The following is a 17927-nucleotide window of genomic DNA, read 5'->3' as shown; positions in this document are numbered from 1 at the left end:
ATGGCCACCCTCCACACTCTCCGGGTCAGCTGGGAGATGTGCTCAGGCCCTGCCAGCAGTGGCTGGCCCTCTGAGCGTGTCTGGCTCTCACCCCTGCCTCAGGGGTGCAGCTAGAGCACTGGCACTACAAGGGAAAGGACGTCAGGAGTCCTGCACTGCATGCAAGCAGCCCGTTAAACTAGGCCTGGAGAAGGGCCTGTGCAGGGCAGAAGCTCATCTAGCAAGGCCCTGGCTGCTCCCTTGCAGGAGGTGCCCATCCCACCAGTGTCACCAACCTCTGTGCCTACCTTAGCCTGCATCCTCCACGCTGCCAGCAGGATCCCATAGTAAAAGCCAACTGCAAGAGACAGTGATTTGCCTGGGGTTACAAGCAGTTCCTGCACTTGCCTTGTCTCCTCCCTGTTGCCTTGGGCTGGGGCAGCAGGTTGGCTGGGGAGGTGGGGAACGGGGGCTGCAGAGAGAGGCAGCGCGCCTCTGCCTGGGAGCCATCAGCCCAAGCTTCGGGGGCTGTGCAGCCCTGGGCTCCAGGTGTGCTTGGGCTCCATTTCCCCTCCTCGCTCCCCTGAGCACTGAGACCAGGTTGCAGGAGCCAGGAGAGGTAACTGTCCATCAGTCCCCTGCATGGCCCCTCTGGCATTCTCCAGTTCACGCTTGGAAATACAAAGGCCCTTCTGTCCCAGACACATCTGAGCCCTCTGGCTCGCTGGCCAGAGCAGCAGTGTGCTGGGGACGCTGCCAGCCTTAGTGGTAGTGCAAAAGCCAATCAAGGACATACTCAGGAAGCACTTGGGCCCCAGAATTACCACACATAAACCCAAAAGCTGGCCATCTGAAGGCTGCCATCCAGCACAGACAGGCATTTGCTCATGCCAGCTCACCCAGAAGCACTGCAAGAAGCACCAAGAACCGTTTTTCCAGGGCTGCCATGAACCTCTTGCTTTCCAGGGATGTCTTCAGCCTGAAACAGAGAGAGTCTTGTAGCCATCAGTGAGCCAAACCTGGAGCAAACCCCTTCACAGGCAGATTTCCCTTTTCATGCTGAAAAGTCTGTGTTTTGGAAGCCTGCTGCTGACAGAGACAGAGCTGGCAGAGCAGCGCCCAGGAGGAACACATCCTGTCCTCACCCTTCAGCAGTGCCAGCAGCTTTTGCCCAAGGGAAGGGCTTCAGGAGCACCTTCCAAAAGGCATTGACAGTCATGCTGGGAAGCAAAGAGGTTGAGCACACATGGAGACTGCCTTTCAGCAGGCTCTCTGCTGGGGGCCTTGCTCTCTCTCTGGCTGAGAATGCAGGAGTGCTCTCGCTGCCATCACACAGCTCTCTCTAAGGGGTGTTTCTGCACAGCTGGGAAGCACAAGTCTGGCTTTGCTCTTGGGGCCCTCCCAGACCTGTCTGGTCTCTTGCCAGAGCTGGGGAAAACATTCCCTGTGCAAGTGTCTGGCTAGTGACTGTCCCCCCATGGCCAAAGTTTGTGCCTCTGGCAGATGTAGGAGTGAGAGTGCCAAGGGGCTTTGCTCTTGTTTCTCCCTGCAAATGGCCACAGCCCCAGCAGTGCCCAAGCTGCAATGTCCAAGGGGGAGCAGGGGACAGCTTCCTGGGGAGGCCTCTCGGCTCTCCCCTTGGCTTGTGCTGGCCCTCAGGCCTCCCCTTTCTCCCCCTGTCCCCAGCAGAACCAAGTAGCACGTACCTAGCAAAGGTGTGCGAGTGTTGCAGCCAGTTCCACAGGTAGACTGCCAGCGTGCAGGTGAAGCTGCAGATCATCTCTGGACAAAGAAAGCAGAGAAAAGTCAGGCCTGTCTCTTGAGGCCTCTTGTAATGGATGAGAGTGTTTTATCTCCCTGCAGGGACACGGGCAGAAGACAGAGGCACCAAGGGCAGGCCAGCCTGCACTTCTCCTGCCACTCCTGCCACTGGCACAGCACAGCTCTGCCACTTCACCCCCAAGGACCTGGCAGCAAGCAGCAGTGCTGAGCTTACCTACGACTTCTTGGGCTCTGTGGTACCACGCCACAGGCTGCTCTTGAGCAATGTCCGAGCCGGGAGCTGGTGGCAAGCTGACATCCAGCTCTACACTGATGGTCCTATGGCAGGAGAAAAAAAAGAGGTGCGAGTTGCCCACCATCCCCAGGCTGTGTGAGCCAAGGCCCTTGCCAGAAGCTGGGCTCTGGCAGCCTCCCAGGGGATGTTCCAGCTGCAGAGAGAGAGGGCAGCAAGGCTGGGCTGCTTCCAGGGCTCTCCCCTCTCCTCTCCCATCCTTAGCTTCACAGGCCTGCAGTGGGAGGAGAGGACCCACGGTGGCAGCAGCCCAGCCAGCAGCTCAGCCCCATTCTCCCCTCATCCCTCCCTGCACCCCCTCGTACTTGCTCATCTGGCCTGGCTCCGCTGCATCCTCCTTTGTCTTCCGCATGGCCCATCGGCGTCTTGCTGCGGCTGCTCTTTTTCTCCCCATCTTGGGGCAGAGGTCGGCACCCATGGGGCAGCACTGCTGCAGCCTCTTGCTGCCCAACTGACTCTTCAGGATGCTGAAAATGATCATTTTTTCCCTCCACTGCTTCCATGTGGCTTCTGTTGGGTACAGAGACATCTCCCAGTAAGAAAGCCACAAGGGGATGTAGTTTGCCCATCTGCTCCTTGAGGGGGGTTGCACATGGCCTGGAAACAGCATGTGGAGAGCTTCCAGATGCCAGCCAAAAGGTCACTGAGCTCTCTACAGCTTTGGAAATCTCCACCCACGCCTGGATCCCACCTCATGACCCGACCCCGTCCAGTCCCTGCATATCACTGAGAGAACAGCAGATCTCAGCCCCGAATGGAAACGTCCTTGGTCACAGCCGTGCCTGCAGGCAACAGCCACCTGACCCCTCAGCCAGATCTGGTCTGGCAGCCTCAGAGGCACCCCACAGGTACATCACAGGAGTGAAGATCTGCGCTGCGTGTGCCACGGCGTGACGTGGTCTCCTCGGGCGTCCTGCTCTTCAGCTGTGATGGTATATCTCACTATGTATGACACAAACTTCCCCCTCAGCAGGGTCATTTGCTGGGACCCACCTGGCTTCCCAGGGGTGAGTAGTCAGCCTTGACTGACTCCATGGACCCAGCACTGCTTTTCAGCAACGCATTTGGGAAAAAAACCCAACTTTAAACTTTCCATTAAGGTCCTCAAAGACTAAAGAAAAAAGCCACAATAGAGAGACTTGTCCAGCAGTCATCAGAATGAAAGAAGCTGCTACAGGCACTGGGCAAAGCAGAACATGGTGAGTGCGTCTCGTATAACCAACAGGCTTGGGACGCTGCTCTCATGGGGGCACGTCTGGACATGCCGTAGCGTTCACAGCAGGGAGGCATCGATCCGAGCCTCACCGCAGCCACGCTGTAGTTCCTGCCTCACAGGCGCTGGTGAGACTCAGAGATGGCCCAGAGCTTCTGCTGACAGCTGTGGCTTGAGCCCAGTGCCAGGGGCAGCAGCTGCCCCAGCAACAGCATTCCTAGCCAAAGCTGCTCCGGGTAGACTTTGGTGTCCAGCCGGCAGGAACTGCTGGGGCTCACACCTGGAGCCTGCAGGGGACTCGATAGAATCACAGAATGGTGGGGCTGGAAGGGAACTTTAGAGATCATCTAGTCCACCCCCCCTGCAGAAGCAGGTTCACCTAGATCAGGTCGCATAGGAACATGTCCAAGTAGGTCTTCAAGACCTCCAAGGAAGGAGACTCCACAACCCCTCTGGGCAGCCTGTGCCAGGGCTCCCTCACCCTCACAGGGAAATAGATTTTTCTTATGTTTAAATGGAACTTTTTGTGTTCCAGCTTCATCCCATCACCCCTCGTCCTGTTGCTAGATACCATCGCAAAAAAGGGATGTCCCAACCTCCTGACACCCACCATTTAGATAATTGTAAATATTAATGAGATCTCCCCTCAATCTCCTCTTCTCCAGACTAAACAGCACCAGTTCCCGCAGTGCCCAAGCTGCAATGTCCAAGGGGGGGCAGGGGACAGCTTCCTGGGGAGGCCTCTCAGCTCTCCCCTTGGCTTGTGCTGGCCCTCAGGCCTCCCCTTTCTCCCCCTGTCCCCAGCAGAACCAAGTAGCACGTACCTAGCAAAGGTGTGCGAGTGTTGCAGCCAGTTCCACAGGCAGACTGCCAGCGTGCAGGTGAAGCTGAAGATCATCTCTGGACAAAGAAAGCAGAGAAGACACTCACCATTTAGATAGTTAGCTGAAGATCATCTCTGGACAAAGAAAGCAGAGAAGACACCCACCATTTAGATAGTTGTAAATATTAATGAGATCTCCCCTCAATCTCCTCCTCTCCAGACTAAACAGCACCAGTTCCCGCAGCCTTTCTGTGGTAGGCGTCCGGAAGATCTCGGGTTGTAACGCGAGAGGTGGAGGACACAGAAGAGGTGGGCACGGGGTGGAGTGAGAGGGGGTGCTGGGGGTAGCAGATACAAGCACATGGTGTAAACAAGGGGTTGGAATAAAGTATCATCAATGCTGAGTGTGTGGTGATCCTTGTCCCCTCAGCAGGGGGGCTTAGTAATCCGTGCAGGAGGCCTGGTGGTGTTGCTGGTGGCGGCAACATATGGTGACCCCAACGTGATCAGCAGAACGCAGGACGTTCGCAGCCTTGGCACAGTTGGAGCAAATGACTGGGGGACTTAAAACGATGGCGTCTGAGGTGGGTGAACAGATTCAGTACGTGCCCACAGCCACTTGCATCAGGTGGTTGCAGGGGCGAGGTGTGATACGGGCACCCATAGAATTATTAAATGCGCAGAAGTGGACGGTGGTGGACAGGGAGCTGTGTCAGGCTTTCGTAGAGGGGGCCAAGGGAATGGGTCGGTTTTTTGATGCGAGGGGAAATATTAAAAGGGTTCTGATAAAAACAGCAGAGAAAAAACAGTTTTGGTTATCGGTGCAGGAAGCTCTCTGGGGGAAGGAGCGGAGAGTGCGGACAGAGGACGGAGTTCATAGTGATCAGGAGACTCGGACGAGCGTGGAGGTAGAGAATCTGGGAGAGCAGACGGGGAATATTGAGCAGACGGGGAATGCCGAGTGGGTGGAGTCAGACGGGAGTATGGTGCAGGAGGATCAGGGGAGATTGGGGAAGCGCAACCCCATGTTAGACTGGGTGCCACTGGGTACATGAGGGGAAACGGAGAAAACACAGGGGAGAGTGACAGTGACTGAGGCGACGAGAGTAGCACTGGGAGCGGCGCTGGGAGAGGCACCGAGAGTAGTGCCAGGAGCGGTGCCGAGAGCAGCACCGAGAGCAGTGCCAGGAGCGGGGCTGAGGCGCGTGATACCGAGAAAAGAGGAAAGTCAGCCAGCCCATGATCCGCCAAGTCTGATGCTTGTTAGTAAAATTTGAGTGTCGTGGTTTAGGCCCATCAGGGAACAAAGGCCAGGATTAGCCTCGAGTACCGAAGAGGCTGAGGATTGCTCGAGGGCAGGGAGGGCTTAATTGCCGCTTAAGGTTCAGGACAAAACAGACCAGGCCACTCGGCTTGGGGAAGAAAACAGAAAATAACTTAATGCAAAATCAACCAAAACATAACCAAAATGAAACAACCCAGAGTAATACATCAATGAAGAGTCCAACCAGCCTTTTTAAGAACACCTTCTTGCCACACCTCCCCTGTTCCCGGGCTCAGAGCCCTGATCCCGGTGTTTTTACCTTGCCCCCCCCGAACGGTTCGGGGGGGGCAGGCAGTGGGGGGTTCAGTTAGTCGGTTTCCGAGAGCTTCTGCCGTTTGTCCCTCCTCAGGACGGGTGAACTCCACACCAGTCCTCCCTGCGAGTCCGTGGGGTAACTCACACGCATGGCAGACTTGCACCGGCTGCTCCTACGTCACTTATTCCAAAGGCTGCAGCTCCTCTCTGCCTCTCGTGTGGGGCTGCTCTGCGGCGTGCAGGCTCTCCAGCACGGCCTGGGCCATGGCCATCTCCCCACACAGTCCCCCATCTGTCCGGGCTCACCCACACGGAGCTGTTGGTGGCTCTCAGTCTTGCCACGAATCTCCATAGGTTTCAGGGGCACAGCTTGTATTCTCGCCACGGCTTGCAGAAGGGTCTCCGGTCTACTGCTTCTCCTTCCTTCCTCCTTCTCTGGCTGAAGGGTCCGCGTGGTGACCTCCATCTTGTATCACTCTCCACCTCCCGACTGGCATTTCAAATTCCCGTCCCCTAAATAGTGATCGCAGAGGCGCCAGATTGGCCCAGCCGGGCCGGAGGTGGGTCTGAACCTAGGAGCCGGGGGAGGGTCTTCACTGCAACCCGCTCCCCCTGTTACCAAGCCAAAAGCTGCTCCTTTCTAAACCAGGACATTGAGTTAAAAAAAAAAGAACAGTGGAGCAGCCTGCCCAGAGGGGTCATGGACATACCAGCTATCCCCATGCATTGAGACACACTCTTCTTGATGCCCCCAGGATGCCATTGGCTTCTTGGCCACGAGGGCACATTGCTGCTCATGTTTAGTTTATTATCAACCAACACTCCCAGGTCTCTCTCTACAGAGCTGCTCTCCAGCAGTTCGACCCCCAGCCTGTCCTTGTGCAGGGGGTTGTTCCTTCCCAGCTGCAGGACTCTGCACTTGTCCTTGTCGAACCTCAGGAGGTTCCTCTCTGCCCAACTCTGAATCCAGCTGAGATCCTGCTGAATGGCAGCACAGCCTCTGGGGAATCAACCAGTGCTCCCAGTTTGGTGCCAGCAGGGAACTTGCTGAGGGTCCCTCTGTCCCCTCATCCAGGTGGTTGATGAAGATGTTGAACAAGACTGGCCCCAGAAGCCATCCCTGTGGAACTCCACTGGCCACAGGCCTCCAACTTGACTTTGTGCCATTGATCACCAGCCTCTGGGCTCTGTCATTCAGCTCTCCATCCACATCACTGTCCGTTCATCCCAGCCACACTGCCTGAGCTTTCTGATGAGGATGTGATGGGAGGTAGTGTCAAAAGCCTTGCTGAAGTCAAGGCAGATGAAATCCGCTGCTCTCCCCTCATCTAACCAGCTGGTTATGCACTCAGAAAAGACATCAGGTTGGTCTAACAGGATTTCCCCTTGGCGAAGCCATGTTGACTCCATCTGATAACCACCTTTTTCTTCATACATTTAGTGTCGACATTGATAAAATCATAGAATGGTAGGGGTTGGAAGGGAACTTTAGAGATCATCTAGTCCAAGTCTCCTGCAGAGTTTTCCCCTCACCTTTCCAGGGATGAAGGTGAGGCTGACCAGCCTGTAGTTTCCTGGGTCATCCTTCCTCTCCGTTTTTGCAGACTGGAGTGATATTGGCCTCTGATTTGTCCTGGTTTCTACTGATTTGTCTGATATGTACTGCAACACCACACAGAGTGAGCAGCTGCACCAGGGCCCAGACAGGGCTGTGTCTCTGCTCTGCTGCTCCAGGTCCCAGTGCCGCAGTGCCATGGCCCCGCTTGGTGCCTCTGCCCGGGGACTGCTGTGAAGATCCCCTGGATCGTGAGGTAACGAGAATCACTGGGCTCTGAACAGTTCATCCGGGGTTCTGTGGCTGTACCTGCGTCCTGCCTGTTCCAGCTCACACAAGGAGATAGCTCAGGGCAGAGGATATGCCTGCACAGCTCCTGCGCACAGCAGAGCTGGATCACTCCCAGCAGTCAGATGCTCCACATCTGTCAGCCACCTTGGATGCCACCCAATGCAGTGCCACCTCCACAGGCTCCCCTGACCCCATAACAGGCAGTTTAAGTGACAAAGTCACTTTTTCAACAGCACCAAAGCTAAATCAAGTTACAAGCATTACCAAGGGATCAAGCCTTTGGGTCGTTAATATTCAAGCCCCTCCTACTACTCTACAACATATTTGAGCACACATTGCCTTGCAAAACACACTATTAGACAGACAAGAGTATGTTTCACACTACGTTGGGTAACTGTGGTAGCTGTTTGTATCACAACACGATCTGTTTTGGAGGTGCCTGTTTGGTTGTATGAGGTGAGGAGCTCATCTTCCCAAAGAGCACGGGCCTCCTGTCCTGTTTGCTGGACTAGGGGTATAAGCTATTTGTTCACATCATAAAAGCCACCCTCGTGGTAGTTTGATGTCAGGCTGGGATACAGTAAATGTATAGGCTCAATGGCACTGTAAAGGGGGAAGGGATTCAGGCAGGTTCTTCAAGACCTGGCCACTCTCATTGACAAATTGTAAGCATCCTTCTGCTGGAAAAGTATGTTCCACTAGGATGTAAATCATCCCCTTTTCTAACCTCTGTTTATCCTCACCTGGCATGTTGAGGTGAATGTGTTTAGAAGAGCTTGGGTGTGAGGAGCTTCTAGTTCCCAACACCCTGTTTCTGCAGTGGGTAACAGCAATGTTTTACCTTGGTCTATTCTTTCGTTTGAGATGGGATTTTTCTTCATATTGTGAATCCTTTGCTTCTCCGTCCCTAGTGTTGCCTTGCAGGTTTCACACACCACAATCTACTCTGCTGTTGCTTCTACTCCTCTCGTCCATCTGGCTCAGTACCTCTCTCCAAGATGACAACTTGGATTGATTTTGGTTTGAGAGGCATTGAGAAAGAAGCCCACATCCTTCCAGGCAGCCTGCCAGGTTAGCTTAGACCTAAGACTTTGAAAAGGAAACTTTGGAAGCTGTGAAGGCAGTGGAATTGGTCCAAGTAGCCTGGGAAATACAGGAAGGCCAGACACAACCGTCTTGCTTTGGGCTCTGAACAGCACAGAGGCTGCAGTGGTGTGTAGGAGAGCTCAGGCATCAGCCTGACCATGAACGTGAGGAGAATGGGATTCATGTGTTGACCTTGGCCAAGAAAGAGATTTGAGAAAGGAAGCATTGATTGATTTGGTTTGAGAGGCATTTAGAAAGAAGCCCACATCCTTCTAAAGGCCCCTTCCAAGTCCCACCATTCTATGGTTCTATGATTCTATGATTGAGGAGAATGTGGGCAGCAGGTCAAGGGAGGTTCTGCTGCCCATCTGCTCTGCCCTGCTGAGGCCTCATCTGGAGTCCTGTGTCCAGTTCTGGGCTCCTCAGCTCAAGAGAGACAGGAAACTGCTGGAGAGAGGCCAGTGCAGGGCCACCAAGATGCTGAGAGGACTGGAGCATCTTCCTTATGAGGAAAGGCTGCGAGATCTGGGGCTGTTTAGTCTGGAGGAGACTGAGGGGGGATCTCATTAATAGCAACAAATATTTAAATGGTGGGTGTCAAGAGGTTAGGGCAGCCCTTTTTCTGTTGTATCCCATGACAGAACCAGGGGTAATGGGATGAAGTTGGAACACAAAAATTTCCCTGAAACACAAGGAGAGACTCTTTACTCTGAGGGTGAGGGAGCCCTGGCCCAGGCTGCCCAGGGAGGGTATGGAGGCTCCTTCTCTGGACGCCTTCAACACCCACCTGGACACGTTCCTGTGTGACCTATCTAGTTGGAGCTGCTGTAGCAGGGGGGTTGCACGAGATGGTCTCTAGAGGTCCCTTCCAACCCTCTCTAGCTGATTAATAAACTAGCCTGGGCCAGTGTATTAATAACATGGAATCTCTTTTGAGAGACTCCTGATGCAGTTTCAACTTGCCAAGTCAAATTTCCTTTCAAGACTTGATTTTCCAGAGCCATTACTCCTGGGAAGAGGAAACTCTGAAGTCCCCAAGCAAGCTGTGCTGCTGCAGAAAGCTGCCGCGAAGTTTTCGTCTCTTGGCCTGAAAAACCCAGGCTCGAAGCCTGAAACCCAGGCACGAAGCCTGAAAACCCAGGCACGAAGCCTGAAACCCAGGCACGAAGCCTGAAAAACCCAGGCTCGAAGCCTACTTCATGCGGCGATCAACCCAGGGTCCGATTCTCAGCTGGGTGGGAAGAAATCAGTCCTACTCAATGTGAGTGATAGCAGAAATCTTCCATTTATTGAGAGCAGGCTCTAACTTATACCCAGCAGCTTCAAAGCTAGCTCAGCAACAGCAGCTAATAGATTACATTCTTATGTTCATCCTACTTGCAGTTTCTGCGATAAGCAAGCTCCCTCACATTTTCCCATCTTGTTTTTCTCCAAAGTTGTTTTCCACCTTGAGCTGTTAGCTCGTTAGCTGAAAACAGCCCGACCTTGAAGGAAGAGAAAGCGGCCTGCTGTCTGCGTGACAGCAACTGCTTTAACCATGGCTCTGACTCTGGTCTTGATTGTGCATTAAATTCATATAACTAGAACTCAGATTGCCTTGCCCCATCAGGCCTAACATTATACCCTGGGGTCCATGTCCATTCTCCCTTAACCACTCCTCCACAAATCCCCCGTTTTGTTTTTGCATAATCAAGACTCAGTCAGTCAATTTATGCACTGCCTTCATAACACAACTATATACTATTCTAAACAATACAAGCAAAAGCAAAATAACCAAAATCCATCTTAACCCTTCTTTGATTTACATAGTCAACCAAGGTGACAACCCGCCAAAAGCTGATTGAAGCCAATTATCAAAAGGGTTATAACCCACCATAATATTCTTAGCATGAACCTTGAAATATGCCAAAGCTTTGTGAATAGATTCACTATGATCAGAAAGATTAAAACAACACATGCCCTTCAACGTCTTGGCATCCATGCCCTTGTGCCAATAGCAAAAAATCAATAGCTGCACGATCTTGCAATAAGGCATGTCTAAGGCTTTTCTGGTCTGTTAACAATTTTTCAATAACATCAGTAGTAACATTAGCTTGCTGCTCCGACCAACACACTAGTTTTTCTAACTGCCGTAAGGCCTGGGCTGCAGCCAACCCAGGTACAAATGCTGAAGCAAATACATTCGCCGTAATGGACCACAATTGTACTTTACCATCACAATCTCCTTTTAAGTTGTGGGTGTTTCTTGTTTTCTGTAACTTGGTAATTTTTAACCAGTCCTGCTGTCGAGGAACAAACAAAGTTAGTTTCCCTAAATAACATGGTTTCTAGATCTCTCTCTTGATCTACAGTAAATGCCTCCTCCTGAGCAATGAGGATATCATCCATATAATGATACACAAGTGCATGTCTAATACTACTTACATCACTAATCAAGCCTTCTAATATCATTGAGGTTGGGTTACTTTGTTTGCTAAGCCAGCATCCTAATTTGCATAGCTGAGTTAATAAAGCAGATATTCTTACACCTGGAGCAAATATACTAGTTGCTATTATTGCTGAGGAAGACCAAAGATAACATGGTCATCACATTCGTCAGTAAATGCATGCACAAATTGTTTTGGACAATGATGTTTCTAAATCATTGTGTGATTAGGCATCAAGATCATCAGTTGTCCCAAACTGCGTGGTCCCCCCTGTAATCTCGAGGGTATTCCAGGCCATGCCTGGTCCCCACAGACCAGAAAAATTCCCTTTGGTAACTGTACAGGCACAAGACTAGACCTGGATCTTTTTGGTGAAGTATAATTGCACCAAGATGTTGTGTTCTTATACACGCCCAGGATGGGATCCACATTCTGTCCCAAATGTTTTGGTATTGCCGGTAAAATTAAACATAACACAAAAATCCATCTTTACAGATCCCAATAATTCTAACTCCTGTGGCTCTGTTGTCATTATTGGCAACCATGAAATGATCAAATCCCAGCTGTCAACTTTGCTGTTACCCTTAACTAAGGGATTTGTTTTTAATGCATTTGGTACAGGCCATTGTGCCACATCTGATGGAACTCCCACCAAACAGGTAGAAAAATAATTATCTGTAGTGGCCATTGATAAACATATTGTAGACTGATCGATTGCTTTGGCCAGTGTAAGCCACATGTTTTGCTTGGTTTGTTGAAATTGCCTAAAACCATCTACCACAACCATTTGAAGCATCAACAGTATGACAAAATCCTTTTTTTTTTTTACTTCTGATAAAAAAAAAAAATCCTTCACCAATGAGTCTAAAACACAAACCACCTTTTAGCTTCTCAATGCCAAAATGTTCTGTTCCTGACACCTAAAACACCTTAGAAAGTTTCCACTGTAAGAAAACCAGTATTCATCATCACATTTACAGCAAAATGCATAACATCACGACCAACAGTTTTTACACTCGTTGAGGCAGGGGACTGAGGATGGAAAGGACGAGCCCAGCGGTCCGTGAGGGCCGGGGCCGGCGGTGTCGGCGCGGTGTGTGGGGGGGCTCCGGAGACACTGACCGGGAGCGGGAAGCGGCTGCGTGGCGGCGGCTGCGGATGGAAGGGGCAGGGGGGGTCTGGCTCACTCCTTGCCGTCCCCGGCGGCGCAGCCGCTATTACTCTCTCCTGTGCTTTCTTTGTCTCCCCTCTCGTGCCTGATGGTGCCCAGGCTAACACGGGGTCGCGCTCCCCAACTCTCCTCTGATCATCCTGCGCTGCACCCCGCCCGACTCTACACACTTGACATTCCCCTGCAAGTCGTCCCAGGGGTAACTCGGCGGGCTGGGCTCGAATGGGAAGCAGCTCTCCCGCAGGGGCTCTGCTCCGAAGCCCCTTCGCCTCTCTGACTTTGTAAAACTCTTGTGTAGAGAAGAACTTTTTTTTTTTCTTTTCTTTTCTTTTTCTTTTTTTTTCTCTCAGCACGCCCCGCTCAGTGACGGGCCGCGCACCGGGCTGGCTTTCAGTGGCGACAGGCTGTGTTTCCATGGTCTCTTGTCGCTCCAGTTTCTTTAATACTTCCTGCAGGAACCTGTCCGCTCCCTTGTCTGTCTCCTTCCTCCTCGGCGCAACAGTCAACGCCTGGGCTGCAGGCATTTCTTTTAAAGTATTTATCACGTCTCTCCAAACAAGACCTAGATCTTTACTGATCTTACTATTGTCCTTATCACCACTAATAGTTGCTTCCCAGAGAAGGTTTCCAATTTCTTGCCACTCACCAGAAAAGGGAGGTGAGACATAATTAGTCCCGGTACCAAACAGTCCAGCTGTTGGTTCGGCTACAGTCTCAGGCATATCAAGCCGCTGAGTTACAGCAGAGGCCAAACCTTTTCCAACTTATACTTTTTCAAACAGTTAATTACTTCTCTCCACTGTTTCATCAGTTTCCGAGCAGTCTTATCTTCATCTATAACCAAGTCCCAAAGACAAGTCCCATATGCTCTCCACTCCTTCTCATCAAAATATTTCTCAGAGTCTTTAAAAAAGCCTTTACAATTACTATGTACAAGTAGACCAGACAAATCGGTCAGTTTAAAGTCCACCCCCTGCTTTTCTAAAAAGCGATGTAAAAGTGAGAGTGCTGCCTCCTTATCCATGTTGTCGGATCCTCGTCTCACCGCAACCTGTAGTCACTCCCCCGGGTACAGCAACCTCTGCTTGGGGTCCGGCAGGCTTCCTCCGACGACTGCCTCTGCCTCCGGATTTTCAAGTCTCAGCTCCCCACAGGCAGGCTCCTTACCTGGTAACACCCAGTCATGTCCCTGTTCGGGCGCCATATGCCGCGAAGTTTTTGGCTCTTGGCCTGAAAAACCCAGGCTCAAAGCCTGAAACCCAGGCTCGAAGCCTGAAAAAACCCAGGCACGAAGCCTGAAACCCAGGCACGAAGCCTGAAACCCAGGTACAAAACCTGAAAACCCAGGCACAAAGCCTGAAAACCCAGGCACAAAGCCTGAAACCCAGGCACGAGGCCTGAAAACCCAGGCACGAAGCCTGAAACCCAGGCACGAAGCCTGAAAAACCCAGGCTCGAAGGCCTGAAACCCAGGCACGAAGCCTGAAAACCCAGGCACGAAGCCTGAAAACCCAGGCATGAGGCCTGAAATCCAGGCACGAGGCCTGAAACCCAGGCACAAAGCCTGAAACCCAGGCACGAGGCCTGAAACCCAGGCACGAAGCCTGAAAACCCAGGCACGAAACCTGAAAACCCAGGTACGAAACCTGAAAACCCAGGCACGAGGCCTGAAACCCAGGCACGAGGCCTGAAACCCAGGCACGAAGCCTGAAAACCCAGGCACGAAGCCTGAAACCCAGGCACGAAGCCTGAAACCCAGGCACGAGGCCTGAAACCCAGGCACGAAGCCTGAAAACCCAGGCACGAAACCTGAAAACCCAGGTACGAAACCTGAAAACCCAGGCTCGAAGCCTACTTCATGCAGCGATCAACCCGGGGTCCGATTCTCAGCTGGGTGGGAAGAAATCAGTCCTACTCAATGTGAGTGATAGCAGAAATCTTCTTCTTTATTGAGAGCAGGCTCTAACTTATACCCAGCAGCTTCAAAGCTAGCTCAGCAACAGCAGCTAATAGATTACATTCTTATGTTCATCTTACTTGTGGTTTCTGCGATAAGCAAGCTCCCTCACACTTTCCCATCTTGTTTTTCTCCAAAGTTGTTCTCCACCTTGAGCTGTTAGCTCGTTAGCTGAAAACAGTCCGACCTTGAGGGAGCAGAAAGCGGCCTGCTGTCTGCACTGACTACGTGACAGCGACTGTTTTAACCATGGCTCTGACTCTGGTCTTGATTGTGCATTAAATTCATATAACTAGAACTCAGATTGCCTTGCCCCATCGGGCCTAACATTATACCCTGGGGTCCATGTCCATTCTCCCTTAACCACTCCTCAACATCTCTCTCCACTTAGAGGCTCTGAACACCACGATTTTGCCTGTCACAGTCTCAGTCCCTTTCCTCTCCACCGTGCCAGCAGCACGTGGGGAGCCCCAAGCCCTGTCCTTATGCCTTGAGCAGCTGTAGAGCTGCAGGTCCCTCCATTCCTGCTCTGCCCCAGCCACAGCCCACCCATCAGAACTGAGATGGAGAAATACTGAAAAGCTGCTTCCAAAACGATGGGCTAAACTAAAAGACACCTGAAACCTGCACCTGTGTTTCCCAGAGCCCTGAACATTATGAGAAGCTGTTGTGCTCTCAACAGCCCTTCCAACAACAAAGAGCACACAAAAGCTGGCACACTCTAGGGTAAGGGAGAGGTGTTCCCTTACAGAGAAGAGCTTACACAGGGACAGGAAAGCCATGAAAAAGGGCAGAAAGCCACCCAGACCGTCCCTCTCTGCTGTGGAGACGAGCAAAGGCAAAGGCTGAATGGCCTTTTTCTTGCTCTCCTCACCCCAGAGGAGTGAGCACAGGCTCTGGCACCCTGTGCTGCTGAGAGTCTCCCGAGGAACAGGGATACTGGAGGCAGGAAAAAGATGTTCCCCATGGCTGTGCCAGCCTGTGTCCTGCTGAGTCAGTCAGGTGGGTGTCTTTGTGCTTTTCCCTTTGTCTCTCACAGTTTCTAGCAGGCTACACAGAGATCTGTGCTGACAACATGCAGCAGGGGCGAGGGAGAAATGCAGAGGGGTGATGGAAGTAGACACTTGAACTGTTCTTTGCAAAGACAGACAGGTTTGGGGCAAACACAGCCTTAAAGGCAGAGCAAGTGAGGGCAGGAAGCAAGCTGCTCTGCAGATATATTGCTGTGTTGCAGGTCTTGTTGGAGGTGATGCCCTGAAGCAATTCCTCTCTGAGGTGTCAGCCACAGTTGGGCAGCCAGTGGTTGGGCCCTGCCAGTCCCCCAGCGAGGACAGGGACAGGGGTTTGATGCAAACACTGACCCTCCTCCTGCAGGCATTCAGATCTCCGGGGAGTGACAATTCCCCAAGGGCCAGTTCTGCGTGGTGGTCTATGAAAGTCACCCAGCCCCCTTAGAAGTGCTGATTCTGTCCTCCCAGGACACTGGGGTTTATCACCGTGCTCTGAAACACCGCGTTGACATCAGCCCCATTTCCACTCCTGCCAAATGTGCCTTGCCAGGACATCACAGGAGGGGTGAGGAACAGGAGGGATGATGCCCCTTGGGGACAGGATGAGCAGCTCCATCAGGATGAGCAGCTCCGGCCGCGGCTCGGTGCGGCCGTGCAGGTCCCGAGCAGGGCCGGGCAGGGGCGGAGCGTGTGCGCAGCAGCGCTGGGGCCGAGGCGGGGCCGTCCCGCGCCGGTGCCGTGCGTGGGAGAGAGAGGAGGCCGGGGCAGGACGATGCCCCTTGGCGCGGCGCAGGCGTCGGTGTGGCACAGCGCGGGGTGTGCTCGTGTGCGGCCCCGCCGGGCCCTTGTTCCGCCGATGGCGGCCGGGCCGGGGCCGTGGCTGCTGGGCTTGGGCTTGGCCTTGGGGCCGGCAGGTGAGAGGCGGCGGGCGGGGAGGGCGGCGAGCCCGGGGCTGGGGCGGCGGCAGCGGGACGGATGCGGAGAGAGACGGGCGGAGGGAGAAGGAGAAGGCGGGAGGGGGCGAGGGACGAGAGAGAGGAGGCGGGCGAGGGAGGCTTGGGCTGCGGGGCTCGCCCCGCTGTCGCGGCTGTGTCCGGGCCGGCCGGGGGGCGCTGGGGCGGCGGCTGCGGCTCGTCGGGCCGTGGGCGCGCCGTGCCCGGTGCCCGCGCTCTCCGTCCGTCCGTCCGTCCGTCCGTCCGCAGGCGTGTGGGCGCAGCTGAGGCTGGTGGAGGCCGGCGGAGGGCAGCGAGCGCCCGGGGACTCCGTGCTCCTCTCCTGCCGTATACACGGCTCCGAATTCAGGACGTACACAGTAAGATGGTACCGTCAGGCACCCGGCAGCAGCCTGGAGTGGGTGTCCTATATCCGCTTTGATTCATCCCTGATTCGAAACGGAGCAGCAGTGGATGGTCGAGCCACTGTGTCCCGGGACGATTCCCGCTCGGAGGCATCTCTGTCTCTCAGTGCCCTGAGCCCAGGGGACTCTGCCCGATACTTCTGTGCTGCTCGCACCCACAGCGTCAGGAAACGCAGCCGAGTTGCATCAGAAACCTCCTGGCACAGCCCCAACTCTGTACCCTTCTAGTCCCAAAACGGTGACACGTTCAGTGGTTACCTGTATCAGGCTGACCTTTCCCTTGTGGCAGTTAAGATCTCATCCACATGCTGGAGAAGCAAATGCTCTGCTCTCGCTGTCACTGTCTTTTCATTAGTCTGAGTTTGCAGTTCTTTTGCCAGTTGTCTCCCAAAGATAGTCGGGCTGTTCTTGAACCCTTGGTGCAGCCGTGTCGATGTTAACTGCACCTTGCGTCCTGTTTGGGGCTTTCCCACTCAAAAGCAAATAGTTTCCGACTTTCCTTTCCCAAAGAGACACAAAAGAAAGCAGCTTTTAACTCAAGCACTGTAAAACACCGATGATTATCTCTCAGAGCCGCGAGTAAGGTATATGCAATTGCTACAACTCCATGTGTGCCTTGCCCAATCTGATTCGTGGGTCTTAAACCCTGAACTGACCTTGATTCTCCTGGAATCTCAGTTTCCCACACTGCTGGGGTCGCTGCGTTCTCCACCCCTGGAGGTAATTCTAGCACCTTTGGTGTTTCTTTTCTCGTCTCTATTTGTCCTGTCTTTGATTCGGGTATTTTTAGTATCAAGTCTCCGTTTTCAAAGACAATTTGTGCATTTAATTGAGACAACAAGTCCCTCCCCATCAGGGGTACGGGACACTCTGGAACATACAGAAATCCACGTGTTATAACTCTGTTGCCAAATTGTAAATGTCAGGGTTGCAGAAATGGCCGATTTTCCTCTTTCCCTGTGGCTCCCACGATCTTTGCAGTTTGAGTTCCAAGTTTTCCTTTTTGGCTGTTTAATACAGAAAAGGTTGCACCTGTGTCCCCCCAACATGTACCCTCTTTTTCTCCCAGCTTCATTGTAAGCAGAGGCTCAGCTGGGTTCACCTCCGGTCCCCGTCGACCCATCTCTTCTCCCAAGACCATCCATGTAGCATGTTGAGCAGCTAATTTAGGGCATTCATGTTGCCAACGTCCTTCTTCCCTGCGAAAAGCACATTGATTCGTTCCAAGGGGGATTCTGCCAACTTGTCCTCTCACCCCTCCTCTCACAGAGCTTTGTCCCCGTCCTTGATTGGAAAATCCAGGGCTCCTCTTCACTAATGCAAGTCATTGCCTTTGTTTCCTTATCTCATTTGCTTTGTCTCTGTCGTTATAAACTTTCCAAGCTACTTCCACGAATTGGTCCCAAT

General features: G+C 52.9%; 1 gene segment (V, D, J or C); it reads left to right on the top strand.

Moving 5' to 3' along the window:
- The first annotated feature begins 15920 nt into the window (after positions 1 to 15920).
- On the top strand, positions 15921 to 16748 carry LOC133629419 (Ig heavy chain V region 3-like). The segment is given in 2 exon segments: positions 15921 to 16077; positions 16366 to 16748. Coding segments are annotated over 2 exon segments (525 nt in total).
- Positions 16749 to 17927: the final 1179 nt, after the last annotated feature.

This window comes from Colius striatus, unplaced genomic scaffold (genome assembly GCF_028858725.1).
Source record: "Colius striatus isolate bColStr4 unplaced genomic scaffold, bColStr4.1.hap1 scaffold_44, whole genome shotgun sequence".
Taxonomy (NCBI): Eukaryota; Metazoa; Chordata; class Aves; order Coliiformes; family Coliidae; genus Colius; species Colius striatus.
Note: the sequence above shows the minus strand (reverse complement) of the source record. Positions and strands in the feature narration are given on the sequence as shown.